Source organism: Musa acuminata, chromosome BXJ1-10 (genome assembly GCF_036884655.1).
Source record: "Musa acuminata AAA Group cultivar baxijiao chromosome BXJ1-10, Cavendish_Baxijiao_AAA, whole genome shotgun sequence".
Classification (NCBI taxonomy): Eukaryota; Viridiplantae; Streptophyta; class Magnoliopsida; order Zingiberales; family Musaceae; genus Musa; species Musa acuminata.
Genome location: NC_088336.1, coordinates 29466126 through 29486487, shown reverse-complemented (window position 1 = coordinate 29486487; position 20362 = coordinate 29466126). Strand labels below are relative to the sequence as shown.

General features: G+C 40.4%; 4 protein-coding genes across 5 annotated transcripts; 2 read left to right on the top strand and 2 right to left on the bottom strand.

Annotated features, from left to right (window-relative positions):
* Positions 1-1391: 1391 nt before the first annotated feature.
* On the bottom strand, positions 1392-2534 carry LOC103968918 (mitochondrial import inner membrane translocase subunit TIM17-2). The gene has a single exon (XM_009382276.3). The coding sequence runs from the start codon at positions 2310-2312 to the stop codon at positions 1596-1598; it is 717 nt and encodes a 238-aa protein (XP_009380551.1). The 5' UTR covers positions 2313-2534; the 3' UTR covers positions 1392-1595.
* A 581-nt stretch (positions 2535-3115) lies between these two features.
* LOC135584779 (uncharacterized) lies at positions 3116-9870 on the bottom strand. Its single transcript, XM_065087746.1, has 8 exons — positions 9318-9870; positions 9005-9229; positions 8654-8910; positions 6681-6898; positions 5623-5748; positions 4764-4949; positions 4344-4481; positions 3116-4063 (listed from the first exon to the last, which is right to left on the bottom strand). Exons 1-8 carry the CDS (start codon positions 9713-9715, stop codon positions 3749-3751), a joined length of 1863 nt encoding a protein of 620 aa, XP_064943818.1. The 5' UTR covers positions 9716-9870; the 3' UTR covers positions 3116-3748.
* A 173-nt stretch (positions 9871-10043) lies between these two features.
* On the top strand, positions 10044-16931 carry LOC135584775 (uncharacterized). 2 transcript variants are annotated; one of them, XM_065087747.1, is made up of 10 exons: positions 10049-10656; positions 11529-11623; positions 11736-11815; positions 13650-13691; positions 13768-13895; positions 14309-14489; positions 14620-14798; positions 15749-16003; positions 16083-16347; positions 16661-16931. In XM_065087747.1, exons 1-9 carry the CDS (start codon positions 10193-10195, stop codon positions 16321-16323), a joined length of 1665 nt encoding a protein of 554 aa, XP_064943819.1. In that variant the 5' UTR covers positions 10049-10192; the 3' UTR covers positions 16324-16347; positions 16661-16931. The 2 variants fall into 2 exon arrangements, with proteins under 2 accessions (XP_064943820.1, XP_064943819.1); XM_065087748.1 differs by having other exon boundaries at positions 10044-10656; positions 16083-16931.
* Positions 16932-18003: 1072 nt separating this feature from the next.
* Positions 18004-19368, top strand: LOC135595056 (probable WRKY transcription factor 27). Its single transcript, XM_065085566.1, has 3 exons — positions 18004-18477; positions 18557-18670; positions 18752-19368. The coding sequence occupies exons 1-3, from the start codon at positions 18149-18151 to the stop codon at positions 19215-19217; spliced, it is 909 nt and encodes a 302-aa protein (XP_064941638.1). The 5' UTR covers positions 18004-18148; the 3' UTR covers positions 19218-19368.
* The last annotated feature ends 994 nt before the right edge of the window (positions 19369-20362 follow it).

Below are 20362 nucleotides of genomic sequence, written 5' to 3'. Positions count from 1 at the left end.
GTAAAACTAACTGGGCCTTTATGAACTCTGCTTAACTCAACTACTATATCATGCAAATTACTGGATTTTTTTTGGAACTAGAATATAAACAGATCCAAAGGTCATAGATTAATCTCCATCTCATCAAGTTGATGAAGAGTAATTGTTGTTCAAAGTTCAAACCATCATGTTCCTCTTTTCTATAACACACTCATGGTCATTTTAAAACTAATGTTGTCATTCACGACATAAAACTCTAAAAGTGAATCCTAATAGCTACGAATAAATAATAAATTGATCAGGAAAATCAGATAGCCTTCTCATAATCATTGAGATATGCAAGTCTATAGAACTTCTCATTAAGTTATAAAATCATATTTATCTTTGTGACCATCTACATAAAACACCATTTTTTCATGTAGCCTTGTTCTATGCATTTTGAGAAATATGCTTTATCATGCACGTGACAATCTCTAAAACAAAATTCCTTTTCTACTCCATATTTTTCTTGTTCTGTACTTCACTGATCTTCACTTGAATAAGGAGACTGTCCTTCAACACTAACTGATATAGAAAGTTTATCAAAGTGGAAGAGTTTGTTTTTCTTTTTGTTTCATTACTTGATCTTTTAAGTTTATCAATTCCTTGCGTATTCACTACACTCACTGGGTTAGAATTTTGTACATCAATATTGATCCACGGATTACACCATGAATGCTCAAATCCTTGGTTTCATAATCGCATAAGCTGAAATTTTATTAAATAACAGAAGCTTGCTTCCTAGGCTATAAAATCCATAAGCATGTCGAATTATATAGCATAAACAGATCATTCCCCCTTGGTGCGGCCAGAATAGCCAAGATTCACACAAAGGACAGGATTGTTGTCCTTCATTCTTTTGGCACCATTTTTGTCTGTTTTCCAATATAAAAGCCTAAAAACTGAGAAAGCAACGAACAAGAAACACAATTTTAGCCCCAGTTTAGCGCCAATGTGAAGGATAACAGTAACTGACACATGTGCTAGTGCATAATTTCATAAACATTCAATCACTAATAGGGAACCTACACAGTGACAAACTACTAACTTATACTCTGGGCGAACCTACACAGCACAATGACAAACTAGCATAAAACAGCTAATATCAATGCAATAGGGAAGTTGTGAACTAACTTGAATATTAAATATTCTATTCTCTTCAACTAGCTATATGAAAATCTAAATGTTTCCCTTGTTTGATGGATATTTAGGACACACAGGGACTCGTACACAGGAATGCAAGAACCATATTGAGATTTTACCAACAATCAATGATCTGACGAATCTAGAAAACCAAAAAAATCTAAGGCAATTATCAATTACAGGTATAAACCATCTTTAAAAATTAAAAAAAACTTCTTCCAGAGGGCAAATGAAGCAGAAAATAAATCAACTGGATAAACAATGGTAAGTAGAGACATAGCAAACCATTGATGGAAAGCTCCAAAATGATTACATTATCTTGTATCAATTGTCAAAGGCAATGAGTCCAACTGCAACCAAAAGCACAGTGACAAAATTATTTGCACAAAGCTTCCAAACATACCTCGTACCTAAAGAAAATTCCTTATCATTGGTTACTTGTACTCAAAGCTTGGAATTGGTGTACTGGGCGTATCGAAACTCTCCAACGCCTCAGTCTTGCTGCCACCACCCTGCAAATCATCACCTTGCTTCTTCCCACCTCCAAAGAAACCTCCAAACCAGGAGGAAGAAGATGACGAGGAGGTGGCACCGACAGACTCATTTGGTTGATACCCCACCTGTGAAAACCCCCCAGTCGTGGCTGACGAGGTTCCGGCCGCCGCAGTCATCGCTGCAATGTTGGGCGGCAGCCCGGCCGGGATGGGATCTTCCATCGGTGGGAGGTTCTGGGGGGCACTGAGGACGCGGTTAAGCATGATGCCGGCACCCTCTATAAGAGCGAGAAGGATGCCGCCAAAGAGAGCGGAACGGGCGGCGGGGCCAGCGCCCTGGCGCATCTGGAGGAAGCCGCCAGTGGCGGCGCCGGCGACGATGGAGTTCCAGGGGTCCTCCTTCTGGCGGAGGTAGACCATGGAGCAATCGAAGGCAGAGAAGAGACCGCCCCAGACGGCGAAGCTGCCGCCGACACGGGGAGCGTTCATGCGGACGGCCTGCACTCCGCCCGCCAGACGCTCCCCGTTGGGAGAGTTGTAGAGGCCCTTGATGAAGTGGAAGGCGGATCCACCCACGGCGCCCATGCCGAAGGCCCCGCCAACGTCGTCCAGGATGCGATCCGGGCACGGCTCCCGCGAGGTCTCCGGCGTCCCCATCGCTGCTCGCCGCTGCTATTCCTCTCCGATCGATCGCCAAGAAGACGAATGCGAACGCGAGCGAGCGAGCGAGCGACCGACCGAGAGAGAGAAGGAAGCCCTAACCCTAATACAAGACGAAGCGAGACAACGGAGTTGGGGGGCGGCGGTGTTGGCGAGTCGAAGAATCCAAGTTTTGCTGGTCGCGATCGCGGTTCGACAACGGATCCAACGGTGCGTGATGCATTAGTGGTTCGGATGTATTATAAGCCCATTTCAAGCTCTCCAAATGGGAAGAAATTGAACTAATATTATTTTACATATTTACCCTTACGGAACTTGAAAACCTCACATTTGTCCTCAAAATCTTAGTAAACAGATACATACATCAACTTCTCCTGTTAATATCCATACAAAACTTAGTTTAATCTTTATTATCCATGATCACCAGTAGCTAATTTATACATTGAAATTAAAATTATGAACATCTTAAATTTCCTTTACCACCATTTAAATGTATATACTGAATATATATATATATATATATATATATATATATATATATATATATATATATATATATAGAGAGAGAGAGAGAGAGAGAGAGAGGGGGGTAAATGTAAAATAAATAACCAATTAGCAGCAGTATAGCAGAGAATTTCCTTAAAGAATTCTCTTATTTTTGTTTTTTTTTCTCACAGAGCATCCTTCATTTCTGTTTTTTTGGCATATTTTTCTCTTTTCTGTTAAGTGTTCAAAAACACTTTTGCGAAGATACTTTGTATTTCATTAATAAAAACTCACAAAACTTATAGCCATCAGTATAAACCAAACTGAATCTTTTCAACATCATTCATATAGATTTAAATCTCCATAAACAGCAAAACAGTAAAATCTTGGGCATCCTTTCTGACATCGGAAAGGATATTATAAAAACTCAAAGATTACAGACATCCATATAAACCAAACTGAATCTTTGCAACATCAGCTATATAGATTAAAATCTCCATAAACAGCAAGACAGTAAAATTTTGGGCATCCTTTCCGATATCAGAAAGGATACTACTTTCATCTGTGTGCATAGAATAACATCCAAAGAAGGCTCCACAGAATGCAAGTGCCTATGCACCACCAGTCTAAGAATGATGGTATTACCTAAATACTTATGATTCAGGTTTACCTGAATTCTTAGAAACACTTGGAAGTCGGTCCATATACCTTGTTGTGACATTAAGAATCGGTTCGTCTTGGACTTCAAAAGCATCCAGCCCTTTCTTAGAGCTTGAAGATCCTGGAAGGAAGCCTAGGCAACGCAACACCAGATGGTCGGTCATCTATGGATTCTTTTGATCACAAAAATGCTAGACAAAGCACTGATATTATCTCTCTTGCTAAGAATCACACGTTGTCCATGAGTGGCAGACCGGTTCCATTTGGTTGACTTTGAAGAAAGCCCATCAAGAAGAAACAAGTTCTGTCGAAGCAACTCTTTTTTCTGATAAAATTCTCGCATTCATCCTTGTGGATGGCTTCTTGCTCTTCTTGCTGAGTTCTGCTTTTCTGGGGACGGAATGTTGTGTGATGCGTATTGGGATCCCACCAAGATCAAAATCCTCCTTCAGAGACTTGGTCAAAAATCTAATATCTGTGTCTGCGAGGTGTGTTTTCCCACTCAAAAATGCAACAAATGTTGGTGGGCGAGCCTTGACCTGAGTGAAGTACTTGATCTTAGGTTGGGTTGCTTGATCTTTCCAGGAGTGCCGACTCATCACCTATACATGTAAATAACACATCTTAGACCAGAAACACAAAAATAAAACTAGAAATTAACATCTTTCCTTCTTAATTTCCAGTAAATAATTTTTTAATGTGCATGATCGGAAAATAAATGTGCTTGGGGATTAACATGGAGACTTGCAGAACAAATTTCAAGGTGATTACTGAATACAGTTACAGTTATAATAGTGAAATACCAACCAAGAGTATTTCAAAAACCAGACGATGGAGATCTTAGTTCTACAACTATATCATACAGGAGGTAACACTGTTTACCTTACGCAACCAGCGATTAAGGCGTGCTGTGGGTAATCTTAAACACCACTTTTGATATGTGTCCACTACCTGACGCATGATAGCCACCCTTCCCCTTCCCTCCAGTGCTGAAACAAATACCACTGGTATTCCCGTAACCTGTGACATAACAAAGAAGAATTACGGGTTACATAGGTTGCCTAAGCATTCTTTTTCTTTACGGTGTTTCTTAACATAACAGAAATAGGTATACAAACAAAAAAGCCGAAGGCATTAGGAACCAGGTTAAGGTAAAAAGTTGAGATACATATGGTTTAAGATAAATAAAGCTAGAAGTAAGCTAGCTGCACTGTTCCAACTGCAAGAATCAGAACTGAGGCAAATAAACTGCCATCTCTTATAGTCACCTCCATACATAATTGAAACATATGATAGGCAAACCTGTGGTAGGACTGTCTGGATTTCTTGTGGAACAGCCTTTATGACTTTCTCACGCAATATTGAGTTGTGTTTCCCCCTAAGCAAGTCCATCTTGTTAACAATCACAACCAGAGCACGGCCTTCTTCTACTGCTTGGCGAGCAATAACAACTTCAGAATGTTTCATGCTGGTCTTAGCTTTTGCAATCTGCATATTAACAGATAAAAAAGTAAAAAACAAGTTACCAGATAAACTATTTACAGAAATTACCAGATGAGTTTAGATTATGAACCTGAAGCAAATATATTAGGTATCTAAAAAAGTCATGGACTACTTTAATTTTTCTTTTTTTGAGACCACACATTTTCAAACCTACAGGAATTGCAATTGGGTTTCTTGGTCACAAATTCTCAACTTACCTACTACATATGACTCCAGCATCTGCTAACAAGTCTTATTTTGGCATATTTTCTTTACCTCTTTTCCATATATATGACTACAGCTGAGCAGAGTTGGTCCAAAATGAATGTTCCTTGGTATTGCCATTACAGACATTATCTAATTCAGAGAGATGGCAGCTTTTATCTTCCAATGAAGAACTAAAATTTCAAAATATCAGCATGACTACAGACATTTTTCCACCCAGATAAATGAAACACTAGCTTATCCGCACAACGAAAAAATTAAACTTCAGGTTTTTTCTTCAATAATAATTTTTTTTATATTGCATTATCAGGATATTACAGAAAATAACTTTCAACTGATACAGATAACGATCTAGAAGTTACAGGTAGAAGACTCACTCACTGTACAACTCCAGCACATTAGTAAATTATAGATCTCTAGGCATCTGAAGTTGTAAACCTTAAATGTGGCATACCTCCTCTGCATCTAGTACTACAGCTATTACATGAGCCCTCATAAGATTTTTTCTTGTTTGCATAACACTCAAGGAGGCAGGTCCCTTTTCTTTCCCTGATCTCTGTAACCAACCAGCAGTGTCAACCTGAAAAACAAACCATAATGGTTATGTAGCCTATAAAGCATGTGCCACATACATGGATTAATCCCGAATGATGATATGAATCAATAATGATGAATGGTAATAAGACGCACATGGCCATAATAATATAAATGCAATATTGCAGTTCCAAAACAAGCAGGGGGTGTACAATACCTTACGAATATACCTATAACTGTCTTTCTTATCTGTGGTTAAGAATCAAAATGGAGAAACACCATCATCAACAATGATGCCATATTCACAATAATTTGTGGATGACAATATGGATTCTTTCATGCCATTCAGCTCTAGTTAATGTCATTTCATTGGATAATCCATGTGATAGGATGTCCCATTTTATTGTTTGTTCTATTTAGCCAGTGTTTCATGTCTTCTTCTACCTCCTCCGACACATAATCTATATGCATCCACCTCATATTGCGGGTGCATTTAAAGGTCCTTTTTGGACACTCTCAAACGACCTTAAATGACTTTTCACTTGTTTTATCTTTGATTTGCACTATATCAAAGTCTTCAAACATAGAATTATTTGCATTTTCCATCTTTTATAGTGGCATAGGCATTTGTCTCAAAACATAGACATTTCTCAACTCAGTTATGCAACTACTCGATTTATTGTTTTCTAACATGCAACCCTTAAAGCACAGATGACATTGTGCATGCCCTATAAAACTTTCCATAATCAATGAAATGGCATTCATAGGATATTGTATTATCAAAGCAAAGTTAGGCAACAATTATGTTGATAACCACTTATTATAATTAGAATCAAATATCCAATTTTGGATTTTCAACTAAACAAACAAATCACAAAATGACTTGTCGCGAGAAATGGTCAAAAAGCGAACTACAACAGGAAATAAACTGTTAGAACGAAGATGCTGCAGAAGTAAATAGGAAACCTGTTAATTTACCAAAAATACAGTTCTCTCTTCAAATCTGAAATGAGCTCTGATTGAATCCCTTGTCAAACCAGCCTCTGGTCCAACCAAAACTCTCTCTTCTTGTAACAATGCATTTAGCAGGGTAGACTTTCCAACATTGGGCCGTCCAACAATTGCAAGTTGCAAAGGTGACTTGCAGTCCCCGTTCTCCTCTGCGTCTGATGAAATAACATCTCGGGCATGATTATCTGAAGCCACAACTTATTAGTGGAGCTGACAATTGTGGAAACCCAAGCCATCAAAAAGAGGATTTGAATCAAAGCATTAATCACATCCAAATAGTAAACTAAAACCAAAATTACTGCAGGTTTTGCCTAAACAATACAACCAATAATTCTTATACAAAACAAGCCTGGATTAACAAAAGGTAAACACAACACGCCCATCATAAGAGCCCTGAAAAGTCAAACTAAATAGACGAATGTTAACTGCATCAAAAAGGAGACAAATATATAGAATCTGGGTTTACTCCAAACAACATGAATCTCAGTGAAAGGTATGAGTTCAAATTTATGCACCTGAAGTGGCACCTTAGTATATAAATTCAAATAGAAAATTGCATCTTTTCTTCATGAATTATTGACGACATAAATTATTAAAAATACAGAAACATAATTAAACAATGGGAACATAAAGGACCATAAATAAGGGAAATGTTAGCTGATGCATATGAATCACCTAGCTTCACACCTTCTCAATTTATCTTCGACAAGAGAATTCAACATATATCACTAATTTTTTCTCAATTTAAACTGTTGCTGCTGAAAATTTTGGATGTTAGAGCTCATAACACCAGCCAAGCATTTATTTTTACAAGGTTTTTAGCTGATGCACAACTCAAGAAAAGAAGACTTTAAAGAAAGTAGGGAAAAAAACTATAACTATATAATTGTGCACAAACTGTTGTCAATCCTCATTAAGTAGTTGGCAAATGCCAAACCATGGCAACTTTAGAAAAGAGATGGATTTGAATAAATTCCTAAACTGCTAGCCTACAAGCACAAATGCTTGTTAGTCACATTTTAAGCTCATGCTACCACAAAGCAACAGTTACTCCTTTTTAAAGTTTGCCTTAACTGAAATTTTCTAAGAGAGTATAGCATAAAACAGTAACTTATGAGGCTATGACTTGCCAAATTTATAGATCCATCTGCAAAATGTCTGATATATCTCATGCAGTCTTGTCATGCACAGATTCACTTGATAATGACCATCAATTAGGTAAACAAAATAGAGTATAGATGAACTTCAAAGTCTCAACTTTATTTGCTTGTTATTATCCATTAATTGAAAAAGCAACATAGAGCATAGACAACCTTTAAAGGTCTCAATTATGTAAAACACGTTAGCTGTATCTGATTCCAAGGTGCTGGTGAAAGACATGCAAAAAAGTTGCCTTTTTTGTCCTATTGCAACTTCATATGATTATCCTACTGCTAATCTGGAATCTGCTAGGTGATATGTGAAAGAATTGTCAAGCTGCACTAATAAACAACAAATTTTCTCCATTTCCCACAAAACACAATCCATGGAGGATCTTTGAAAGATTTCAAACAAGTTATATTTGTCACCGATAGTTTTTCATCCAAAGCTATGACTACTAAATATTAGCAATTCAAATTTTGCAACCAACCTAAATATAATGGCATGATAACGTTTAAACATCTAAATTATCATAGTTCAACATAATATTATCACATATTAGCACAATTAGCTAGAGATGAATAAATTCATATTACTAAAGGAATGTGAATAAAGTACAGATGATGTGTCCTTGTTTTTTGTATTCTTTTATGACTACTGGCAGATCCGAGGAATAATCATGTAAAGCTTAAGCTTGCAAACTAACAAAGAACACTAATGGGCAATTTGAGCATTTGTACATGCACCAAGGAAACAAAATATATTTGTTGACACCAAAAGCTAAATCAGAATCAACACACCGCTGGGAAGTTGAAGCATATAATCCTCCAACAATGGACAGAGAGTTTCATATAGCTCAGCCATCCCGAAACCTGTCTCCGCAGATATGGCAATTGGATCACCGAAGCCTAAAGTGTATGCTTGACCGGCCTCTGCAGTAAGCAATCCTTGTTCATCAAGTGACTCGGATTTATTCATGGCCACAATGGTATGAATACCATGCCCATGCTTCCGCAACCACTTTCCTACTTCCATATCAAGCGGCTGCAATCCATCCCTGAAAAGCAACAGTTCCACTAAGTAAATTCGTCCGCTAAGAGCTACTGGAGATAGACAGAACTGAGGAATCAAAACAAATTCAAGACACTAACCTCACATCTATCAAAAAGATTGCGAATTTTGTCCTCGCGAGTACGTTCCCAGTCATCTCAGTCGTCCTATGAAGAATACTACCTGAAGTCGCTGCCGTCTCCAACCCAGCCGAATCCAACACACGGAATCTCAAATCCCCCAACTTGGCTATGCCCTCTCTTATGTCTCGGGTGACATGATCATCGGGAGTGTTGTAAACAAGGGCCTCCCTCCTCCGAATCAAGCTACAAGAGCGACGAAGCAGAGCAAAACCAATTCAAAAAACCCCAGGTCACCATATGAACCCGAATCCATGACAAAGATCCCGCTCACCGGTTGAAGAGGGCGGACTTGCCGACGTTGGGCCGGCCGACGAGGATCACAGTTGGGAGCAGCGTCGGATCGACCTTGGTGAAATCCACCCGCGATTTCTTCTTCGCGCTCTTGCCCTTTTTCTTCGGCGGGTCATCCGGGGGCGCCAAGGGAGCGACTTTGAGGTCATCGTTTGAGCGCGGTATTCCACATAGACCACGGTGCGGGCAGCGAAGACACGGCGCCGGAGGTCGGAGGAATCCGCAGAAGGGGGCAAAGGCAGGTCCTGAATAGTTCTTCGGGGTCAGCGCGATGGGAGAAGCGGGGGGAAAAGGTCGAGGATTCGAGAGGTGGAAACTGAGAGAAAGAATAGATCTGCGGCTTCCTCTCGAGATGGTTCGGACGAAGGCGACCGCCATGCGTAGGAAGAAACGAGGAGGTATCCTTTCCTCCTCCTTAGGGCCGCGATGGGGATGCGTCCGCGTCCGCGTCCGCGTCCATGGGAGGGACACCAGCTCGAGCGGCGACGAGGAGGGTTTAGGAATCACAGAGGACCAGGGAATGGTGACCTCGACTCACGGATCTGAACGCATCAAGCGCCACATCGTAGCCGTTCAAACAACGTGCGGACTCCATGTACTTCCAAAGGAGCTCATCAGACGGCCCATAAGGCTCACAATGTATTCATCAATGTGGACTCTAAAAGAGGACATCACACCGCCCATAACGCCCACTACTACAAAGACCATAGCCCAATTAATCCGAGTAGAGTAAGACTTGAGGTCGCGTCAAAGAATCTCATCCACGCACCGCCCCTGCCCTCCCCTACCCCCGCTGTGCCACGCGACGACGGCACGAGCTCATCGCCGCCTCTCTCGCCGCTGTTGACGGCAGTGATGGCCCCATCCTCCGCCTCGGAGAGACCACGCCGCGGCGACGGACTCCCCTTCTTGTGCTCCGTCGGCCGCTCCATGCAGTCTCTCACCACCAACATCCTCTCCCACCTCCCCTTCTCTCCCTTCAACCCTAGCCGCACCACCCCCACTACCAAATCTCCCATGGCCACTCCACCGGGCGGATCTGCCTCCGTTACCTTGCCCCTTCTCCTTCCCCCTTCATCCCTCTCCTCCTCCGCCGGTTCCTCCTCTCACCCTGGCATGAGCCAGGGCGCGGCGTCGCCGTCGCCGTCGTCGGCTATCAAGAGCTTTGCCTCGGGGGTGAGGATAGAGGGGCTCGTCTCGAGCTCCAAGGCCGGAGGTGGCCCTGCTTTCGTCGGGCAGGTCTTCAGCATGCTTGATCCCTCCGGCAATGGGCTCATGACTGTCACCACCCGATTCGACATCCCTTTCCTCTCAAAGAGGTTGAACCATTCCTTTTTCTATGAATTGGATATGGTAATCAATATCAGACTTGTTCAAATCTCATGGGATATTGATGAGATGAAACAAGACCTATCTAATTTCGTTTTATTAGTATGATTTTGTGTCAGTGTGACTCGTATAACAGGACGTCAGATGACCAGGAACTGCTAATATATTGTCAAGATCCTGATAGTCTAGATTTCATTATGGTCTGTGTTTCCTATTCTTTAACATTAGCAATCTGTGTGATCCCCATTAGGTTTCCAATAATGGGGTGTTCATAGAGCTGTTATACAGCATGGGTTTCAGGATCTGTAGCATAGATTTTTGTATATTGAGGTTATACAAGTTGCCCTCTTGTAGTGTCTCAACACTCAGATTCATCTTTTGAATGACTGATAAAATTTTAGCTTTCGTATAATTAACAAATTATATAATTGTTTCTAAGTTGTTCTCTACAATTTTTTCTGATGTTTGATCAAGTGTAGTAGTGTGAATAGGTTTTCTTTGCTCTTCTTAGTCCAATTGGAAGATCCTGTGATATGATCATGCTGCTTAAGCAACTTGTTAAAGTCACAGTTAGGTAAGGAGATTGTTTATTTCATTTGGCATAGGTTGGTGTGGTAATAGGCTTAGGTATTTTAATTTTTATGTGTGCTGTAAAGATTATCTAGAGTTGCATATCTTTGTGGTTTCATTTTCTGGCATTTAGCATCTTTGTTCCTATCATCCATACTTCCTTGCTGATATCCTGCGATGACATCCGCAGAACAACCGCTTTTGCTGAGTAACATGAAGGAAAAATATCATATCGTATGAATGTGTTTTCTAGTCATCGTATTGAGTCTAAAGACTATACTTTTTCATATAGGACACCAGTGTGGATCAAGAAAATACTTGCAACAGTTTCAAACAACGAACAGAAAGGCCCTGTTTTTCGATTTTTCATGGATTTAGGTGATGCAGGTAAATTTTACAATTTTTGGCAAGTTTCTTTCAGACCCCATTTCCTACAAACACTTTTTTTAGTTTAATTTCAAGGAAGCATTATCTGACCTTGGTCCTTCTTTTCTTCCAGTTTCATATGTTAAACGCCTTAATATTCCAACTGGTATGGTGGGTGCTTGCCGCCTTGATGTAGCATATGAACATTTCAAGGTATGGTTAAGTTGAACTGCAACGTGTTCTTTTTTTTTTTTGAACTTTTCTACTTATAATTTCATCGCAAAAGATCATGTGATATTTGCATGCCATTCGTTGCATGCATTATCGTTATTGCTCTAGTGATAGTTCTGAGTTGGTAAATTGATACTGTTACAAGTGCTATTACATAGCTAAGGACAAGCTAGTCCTTTTAGTTGTAGCAGATATTAAAAAATTAAACTTGTAGTCTAATAAAAAGAAGCATAAATTTGGAAAATGGACTGTATTTTAGTATTTTAGGTTTGATATTTTGAAATTATCTTTTCTAGGTCAATATGGAGCCCTAGATGCTCAGATCAACACCAAAATCAGCCTAAGGCTTATGGTTACAGTTTTTTACATTTTTCACTCCACCTCATAGATTTCTGTCTTTTTCTAGCTAGCCAATGATGGTATGCAGTCTAAACTGGTGTAAATTAAATAATGGGTCACTTTTTTGTTTTTCTTTGGCAGTCAATGTTCTTTTACTAATATCCAAATTTAAATTTATCTGGATTTTTTAAATCAGATTTGAATTTTAACCATCATTTGAATCTGTCTGTCTGAGTACCTGGGAAAAACCTATGAATTCAATCAAATCCAATATGGAATGTCTGAACAATAATCTGCCTTTATTTGGATTTGAATCTGGTTATGATTAGATATTATCTGATCCAATTTTTACCCTTTCTATGCATGTATTTTGTCCAAATTAAGGTTTGTTTGATGTAGTTTCACAGCAACTACTTTTGAGGAGTTGAATTGAAATCCCATCGAGAGGGTTGAGGCCTCCATCTTAACATCTCAAAATCAGACATGGATGCTCCAACTTGAAGATTACATATGTTGAACATGATCTATAACACACAAAATATTTGTAAAGCAAAATTTCTATGATTTAAAAATATTTTGGATGTTTATTGAATTAACAAAAATCGAACAGTCTAAGAAGTATTGATGCATCAAAATATGATGTAGAGTATTTCAACTGAAGATCCAAGCAATTTATCATGTTTTAAATATTGTTGGATGAATGATGAATCCATCATAGAATTCTTAACTTATTTTGGTATTTTATTTTTAGTCAAATTTAGAAAAAGTTCCATTTGATGCATATGTTAAAATATTTTGTTATATGTTTTATGGCCATTAAAATAACAAAAAATGAACAATCTAAAGAAAGTATTGATGCATGGTTGTATGATCTAGGTTATTTAAAATAATGGTACAAACAATTGATCATGATCTAAGTACTGTTAGATCAATGCATATAAAAGTTTAACTTATTTAATCTGATTCCATTGATTAAATTAGATATTTTAGTGTTGTTAAAAGTTAAAACTACCTGTTTTTTATTTCTCTCTATGCATATGCTAGAATATTTTAAAAAACATGAATATTCAGTTTTAGGGTTTTTTAGATGTAAACCATATTCAATGGAGTTTACCTTCCAATTGGAGCCCTGTTGATTGATTTTGAGGTGATAGAATGATGACAATCCATCAACAGATCTTAATCTCAACTCAGTTATGAGATTCTTTAGTCTCATGTTAACTTGTAAGAAGGTATATACATTTTTTTGAGAGGTTCAATCACAAATAACTACTTTTAAGTTTCGAACTAACTTTAATGTAAATTAGCATTTGGTTGTATGTATCAACCACACTGTGCCTATATTTCCAGCTATTTGGGCATATCTTCATTTCTTGGTATATCTGGAGTTATTTTCTGTCTTATACCATCTGAGATGTTATTTTGAAAAACCTTGCTTTTATTTGCATTTAAAATTCTGCTACTCTTTTTTTTGCAGGAAAAGCCCCATATGTTCCAATTTGTTCCAAATAAAAAACAGGTAAACTGAAAATATCTTCTTATATTCTTTACTATTATGATTACACATTTCAATGACATATTTGCTGTTTATACAGGTACAGGCAGCCAATAAGCTTCTTAAGCAAATCCCTATGAAACATGGGAAAAGAAGGGTTGATGGTGTTCCTGTCTTTACGGCCCAGAATTTGAATATTGCTATAGCAACAAGTGATGGATTAAAGTGGTAAGAACTAAGAAGTATATAGAGTTCATCTAATATCACCGTCATGGTATTTTGGAACAATAATGATTGTTTTATCTCAACAGAACCTTCTATTTCTCTTATTTTTGCCGGTCAATTTGTAATTAGATTGTATGCCTGCTTCGGTATAATCTTCATTTTTTCAATTAAAAAAGAGAATGTTGATTTATTTCAAATGCTACCTGGGATCCATGGTGGCCACCATGACAGTGGGTATCTGTAATCACTTTGAACACCTTGAGTCACTATGTTCTGGTCCAAGTGCCTTGTACAACATTTTTTTTCTTCTCAATGTTTCCGTTAATTGGGAAATCATTTTACTTTTTCTTCATGTTGATATCTGTGCTGAGACAAATCTGACATCCAATGATCCTCTGTATACTCGTAATTTTCAGGTATACACCATACTTTTTTGATAAAAGATTGCTGGACAATATTCTCGATACATCAATCGATCAACACTTTCACACCTTGATGCAAAACCGACACATACAACGACGGCGGGATGTTATCGATGATAATTTAACAGCAGATGTGGTTGAGGAATACAGTGACAGCTTGTTTGAGCCTCCAGAGGTTCTTCTGCTCCTACACATCATATCTGATCTTTACTTGGAAATATTCTTTATCCTTCTTTGACTATGCTTGCAATATATAATTGAATATACAGCATACCAACATTAACCTTGCTGTTTCTGGAGTACAGGTTCAAGAAATGATGGATGAAATGGGACAATATGGAATACCACTTAGCGTCATATCAAAGGCTGCAGAGATTCAGCTCCTTGATGTTGTTGACAAAGTACTTCTCGGGAACAAGTGGTTGAGAAGAGCCACTGGTATTCAGCCCAAGTTCCCTTATCTGGTTGACTCATTTGAAGAACGGTATGTAAGTTGCTTTCTAATAGGCTCTATAAGTTCAGCTTGCAAATTAGTTGGTTGCATATTAACTGATGCCGTTCCTCAATTGGTATAGTTGAAATATTTCTCATGTTCTTGGGTAACTAGCATATTGGTTCACATATTTGTCTCTTGAAGGACAAGAAATTGTTCCAAGTTCTAGCGCTCTTTACAGCCTATTCGAATGTAAGAGGTCAGTCATAAATGCTTGCTTCTGAAATGTAAGGGTAAAGCGAGGGGTTGATATTTGGTGATTTTTATTAGAATATATTATATACTCATGATTTATACTGGACTAATATATTGTAAAGAAACAATAACCAACTAAACATTCTTTCATAATTTACTTTTGAATCTAATTCTCATTCCTTGTTGATCTACCATGGATCAAGATTTTGCAAGTGGTATTGCATGGAAGCCTGTTGGTCATCATGGTCTTAGTTACGTTGGCATACAACAGAGTTAAGTGAGGAATCTTGCTGGAGATGCTTTGCTTAGGTATCATGGTGGCAATTGACTTTTTAGGGTTAAAAGGGACATCTAGCTGGAGCTGCAGAGCTAGATTAATTCAATGTCTTGCTTATGTATTATGACAACAATTGATATTTTAGGTTCTGGTTTGTAATTTGCTAGGGTGCTTGGAGAAGATGCACTTTAGGATTGTAAAGTCTTGTATTAGATCTATGAAAAAAACCCTCTCTTGTTGCCTTTCCTGCTGCTACATGTCAAATATAAATCCTGTACCTCTACAATGACTCTGAGATGCTCCATCTGATTCCATCATGTTGTATGCAAGAAAGCCTTGTTTGATTATTGATCTATTATCATTTATTTTGTCCTGGTCATGACACTGTCCCGACTGCATGTTAAGATAGTTTTAGGTTTGGCTTCATTATGGTATGTGGTTATTATCATCTCCTTGGTGCTCTTTTCAGGAGTGCCACTTCAACGCTGAGGTCTTCTTTATTGGCCACCACAGCTCCTAATACAGAAGGCTCTGATAGCGAGCAACCTGATGTGCAATTTGATGCTTCAAGACGCGGTTCAGACGATAACCTACAAGGATGCCAGGCTCAGTCATCACGTCAAACTGGTTTTCAATTTCCATTTTCAAACTTGTTTCAAAATCCCTGGTCAAGACAACAACAAAAACAGCAAAATTTCGACAACCAGATGAAGTCAAATGCCAGGTTTTGCATTGTTCTTGCTTTTGATTCTTAATTTTGTCTTAGTTTGTGCATTTCATTATTAGCTTGACCGTGTGCCTAGGTCTGAAAGTGGTGCTATGAATGAATTGTTGCTGAATCCCCTTCTTCCAAAGATCACGATGGTTGGCATCTCAATGGGCGACAGCCAGATGAACAAAGCAAACTTGAAGAAAACAATGGAAGACTTGACAAAGGAGTTAGAGCAAGCAAGTCACAGGTCCAAACTGATCGAAGACATGGATCCCCTTTTCATAGCAAACGTGGGTGATTACTCTGGCGTCACAAGGCTGAGTTCTTCGTGATGCAGAAACCACGATCAAACTATGGTGATCATTATCCATTTTTGTTTCATGCTTTATGAGTATACTCAGAAAAGGGCTTCATTCAGGAGGCTAAGCAATAGATCTTGCAGAAGTAAGGGCCAGCTGGGATTGATTACTGATCCAACTCAACTCCTTGATATCTGGATGTGTCCTAACAGGTGGGAGCTAACCATGAGCACACATGCGGTGGATATCCATTGTTCTCAGTCAATTTTGGATTGGCACCGATCGTTTCCATTAGTTTACTGTGTTGTTGCCAATTCTCAGTCAATTTTGGATTGGCACCGATCGTTTCCATTGGTTTACTGTGTTGTAGCTTGGCAATATCCGTTGCGATGTACAGTCCCTGGAAGATCACACTGGAGGTTTGATGTTAGAACCGGTGCCTGATGGAATCAACACCAAAATCATCTACAGGATAGTTGAGTAGCCCATACTGAAGTGTGTCCTGTGCCATCCCAGAATCCATTTCTGCAGAACCTCCTTCTATGTTGTAATAATTGGAGCCAAATGTTGGCAACAGTTGTTTGCACTACTCAAATGCTCTTACCTGTAATGCAAAATAATGGAACAACTCTTTTTTTTTTTTTTTTTGTATCATTTGAGATTACACCAGCTGGAATTCTCTTTTGGGTAGAGAACTATTGGCAGGAATTGATGGACAACAAATAATAATTAGATTCGGAGAGGCTCTGGTTCTACATTGCCACTGATTTTGTGAGCACAAAAGGCTCATCAAAGTTATGGAGACACTGTTGGATGCTTTGCTCATAGATAGATACTATTGCTGGTGTGCAGGGTATATCCTTCTTTCTCTGGTCATTGGAATGCCGCATCTCCAACAGAAAGTGGTGTGAACTTTTGATGGACGAACGAGTATTGACCTTCGCATTGGGAGGAAAAGGATCGGTTGTGGTGGTGAATTGATGGAAGAGTGAAGCATTTTGGGTTTTTATTGGATGTTTAATTTCCTTGCCGCAGGTTTTTTATCCTAGTCAGATAAACCGATATCTTCTTTATGATTGGTGAGATGTGGATTACTTTTAAATCTGTTGTGTATTTACTTCCAAATCTAAATGCGTTCCTTTAAATTGTTTGAATTTACTTTAAATGGGGGAAACTCGAGAATGGAATTGTAAATCATTAATTTTCTCTTCCAATAATCATATGTATATTTATAATAGTACAATAATATTGATGTATAGGGGACAGCGAGGACGCTTGCAATTGGAGCTAACCGTGGGCCCCAATATCTCCTCCAATCACGGCCAGCCGAGTCTGAAATGACAAAAATAATATGGAATTAGCACGCCACCAAAACACGTCCCGTGTCGCTGTGCGTCATCGCATTTATGTTACTCACGACTTCTTCTTCTTGTCACCATCCTGACTCACTGAGTGCCTTTGGATTCTCCTTCCATCCCCTTCTTTTCTCTCGCTCTCTCTCTACCTCTTTCTGCTTTATCCTCACCCCTTTGACTTGTGCTCGACGGTCAAGCGCACGAAAAGTGATGCCGGTTTCTCAAAACCACTCTGGTTTTGTGCAGACCTGCAGGGAGATGTGTCTCCCAACAAAACGCCTACCTTCTCCTTTTGCCACATCTCGACCCTTTATATATATATCTGTGTGTGTATATATATATTATATACGTTCCCATGTTTCCTCGGCACTCTCGGCTCCTCTTCCTCAAGCAAAAGTCAGCGCAGCTAGCCTCTCTCTGCCTCCTTGGTCAACGCCGCCGTCTCGCTTTGCGGTGGGGGTAGGTAGGCGGTTTGCGGAGGTCAGTGGTCGGCGTGGACGCGAATGGCCGATGACGACTGGGACCTGGGCGCTGTGGTGAGGAGCTGCAGGATGGCGGCGGCGCCGAGACAGCCTTTGTCTTCGTCTCCTCTGCACACGGCGCCGGTTGAGGCGGAAGTCGAGGGAGGGAAAGGCGGCTCCTTTTTGGGGTTTCCTGATCTGTTCCGTGGCCGGGATGGTGTCTGGGAGCTGGAGGAGCTCTGCAAGCCCTTCTTCCCCAAAGTCCGGCAGCAGCTGCCGCTGGCTGCTGTCGCTGTGGCGGGGCCGCATCAACCGCCTCCGTCGAGGCAATCTCACCGGCCTGTCTCTCAAATCCCCCGTTCCAAACGAAAGTAAGGAGATATGTCATCATCCTTGTCGATTTTTTGTGGGTCAGATTGAAAGATTGGTCCTTTGGTTGAGCGATTCCAGGAAGAACCAGCAGAAGAAGGTGGTGTGCCACGTCCCGGCCGCTGGGCTCTCCTCCGACGTGTGGGCGTGGCGGAAGTACGGCCAGAAACCCATCAAGGGCTCTCCTTATCCGCGGTAAGCCAAGCTTGTCTACCTCCTTCCGCCCTCTGTGGCCTCATAGAAGCGAGAAAGGAGCTAAATTTGGCTGGGAAACAGGGGATACTACAGGTGTAGCAGCTCGAAGGGGTGCCTTGCCCGTAAGCAGGTGGAGCGCAGCCGGGCGGACCCGGCCATCTTCATCATCACCTACACCGCCGAGCACAACCACCCTGCGCCGACGCACCGCAACTCCCTCGCCGGCAGCACCCGCCACAAGTTACCCTCCCTTGAAGGAGACCACCCGCCCCCGGGCAACCCGTCCTCCAGTCCCCCGTCGTCGTCTACTGCCACCGGACTCTCCCCCACCACCCCGCTCACGAACTCCATGGAGGACGAGCTCCTCCGTCGTCGGCCAATGGAGGGGAAGGACGAGGACGTGGACGTGGACGTGGACGAAGAGGAGGGAATGATATTGGCGGACGACATGGAGGTCATGGGCGAGGACGACTTGCTCTTGGTGGGCGGCGTGGAGGAAGGTGCTAGCCCTGCAGCCAGCGGCGGCGGAGGCGTTCCTCGGCGATGACAGTGAATTGTGAGACTGCCTTTTCTCTCCGTCGCCATGCGCCATGGCTGTCTACAAGTAACAACGCCCCTGCCGCTGCTGATGCCTCCTCTTCTGTTCGTTCTTTTGCCGGCAGAGAGCAGAGAGAAACAAGAGACAGACACAGAGGAGAGATAGAAAGGACTACCTATCACTGTTGAGGAAAAAGATTAACCTCTCTCTCTCTCTCTCTCTCTCGATTGCTAGCGGTTGAAAAGATGGAAAGTCTTCAACTCTATACACAATTTTGCTTCTTTTTAGTGTTTCCTTGTATTATATGAGTTATTTTTCCTGCTATGATGTTTGCAAACCTGCTTCTTTGCATCTTTGTCTGATCATCTCCTCAGTATACAGTCTTGGACTACACGTGTCATCTAATCTCCTCCTCGACATCTTGGACAAGCTTTCATATGGGGAGGAAGGATAAGATTGGAGAAGCAGTCTTACTCTTCTAATATGATGTATTGTTTTCTTTTGATTAGACTTAAGTTACTGTAGTTAATGATCGCAGCATGGGATTGGCGAGTCCTAAATGAAGAGTTGTTCTTCCAATATCTTGGCAACATGAAGCATTATCTTTGTCATTAATAACTCAACAAAAATGCTGGATTCCAAATGTCGACACTGATAAGATTCTTTGAGCAATCGATAGATAAACTAGAAGTATGTGATTCTATATGCCGAGAGACATGGCCGTGGGCTATAGGATAAAAGGTGCGTAGCACACCCAGACAAAGATGAAGTGTCTTTGGATTGAGCATGCCACCAGGGTTTGCTGACATCAAGTCATCAATGGCAATTTGCATATGGGTGTGTTCTTCAATCACAATTTATTTGGCTCTTCATAATTTGATGCATTTGGGTGTACTCACAACCTCTTCTTTCTAGCTTTGTTGTTTCTCCCAATGGTGTCATGTTTAGGTTGTCTTCTTCTGATGCAAGAGACAGAATCATACCTGAAAACTTAGGCTGTTTTAGTTGACTCAATAAATTTAGATGTCTTGCTTCTTCTTCTTCTTCGTCTTCGTCTTCTTCTAAAACTATCTCACTGACCATTAAAACATCATCAAGATGTTGTTAAAGGATCGACAATACAGCATCCACAACTCGAAGCATTTGGATCTTAA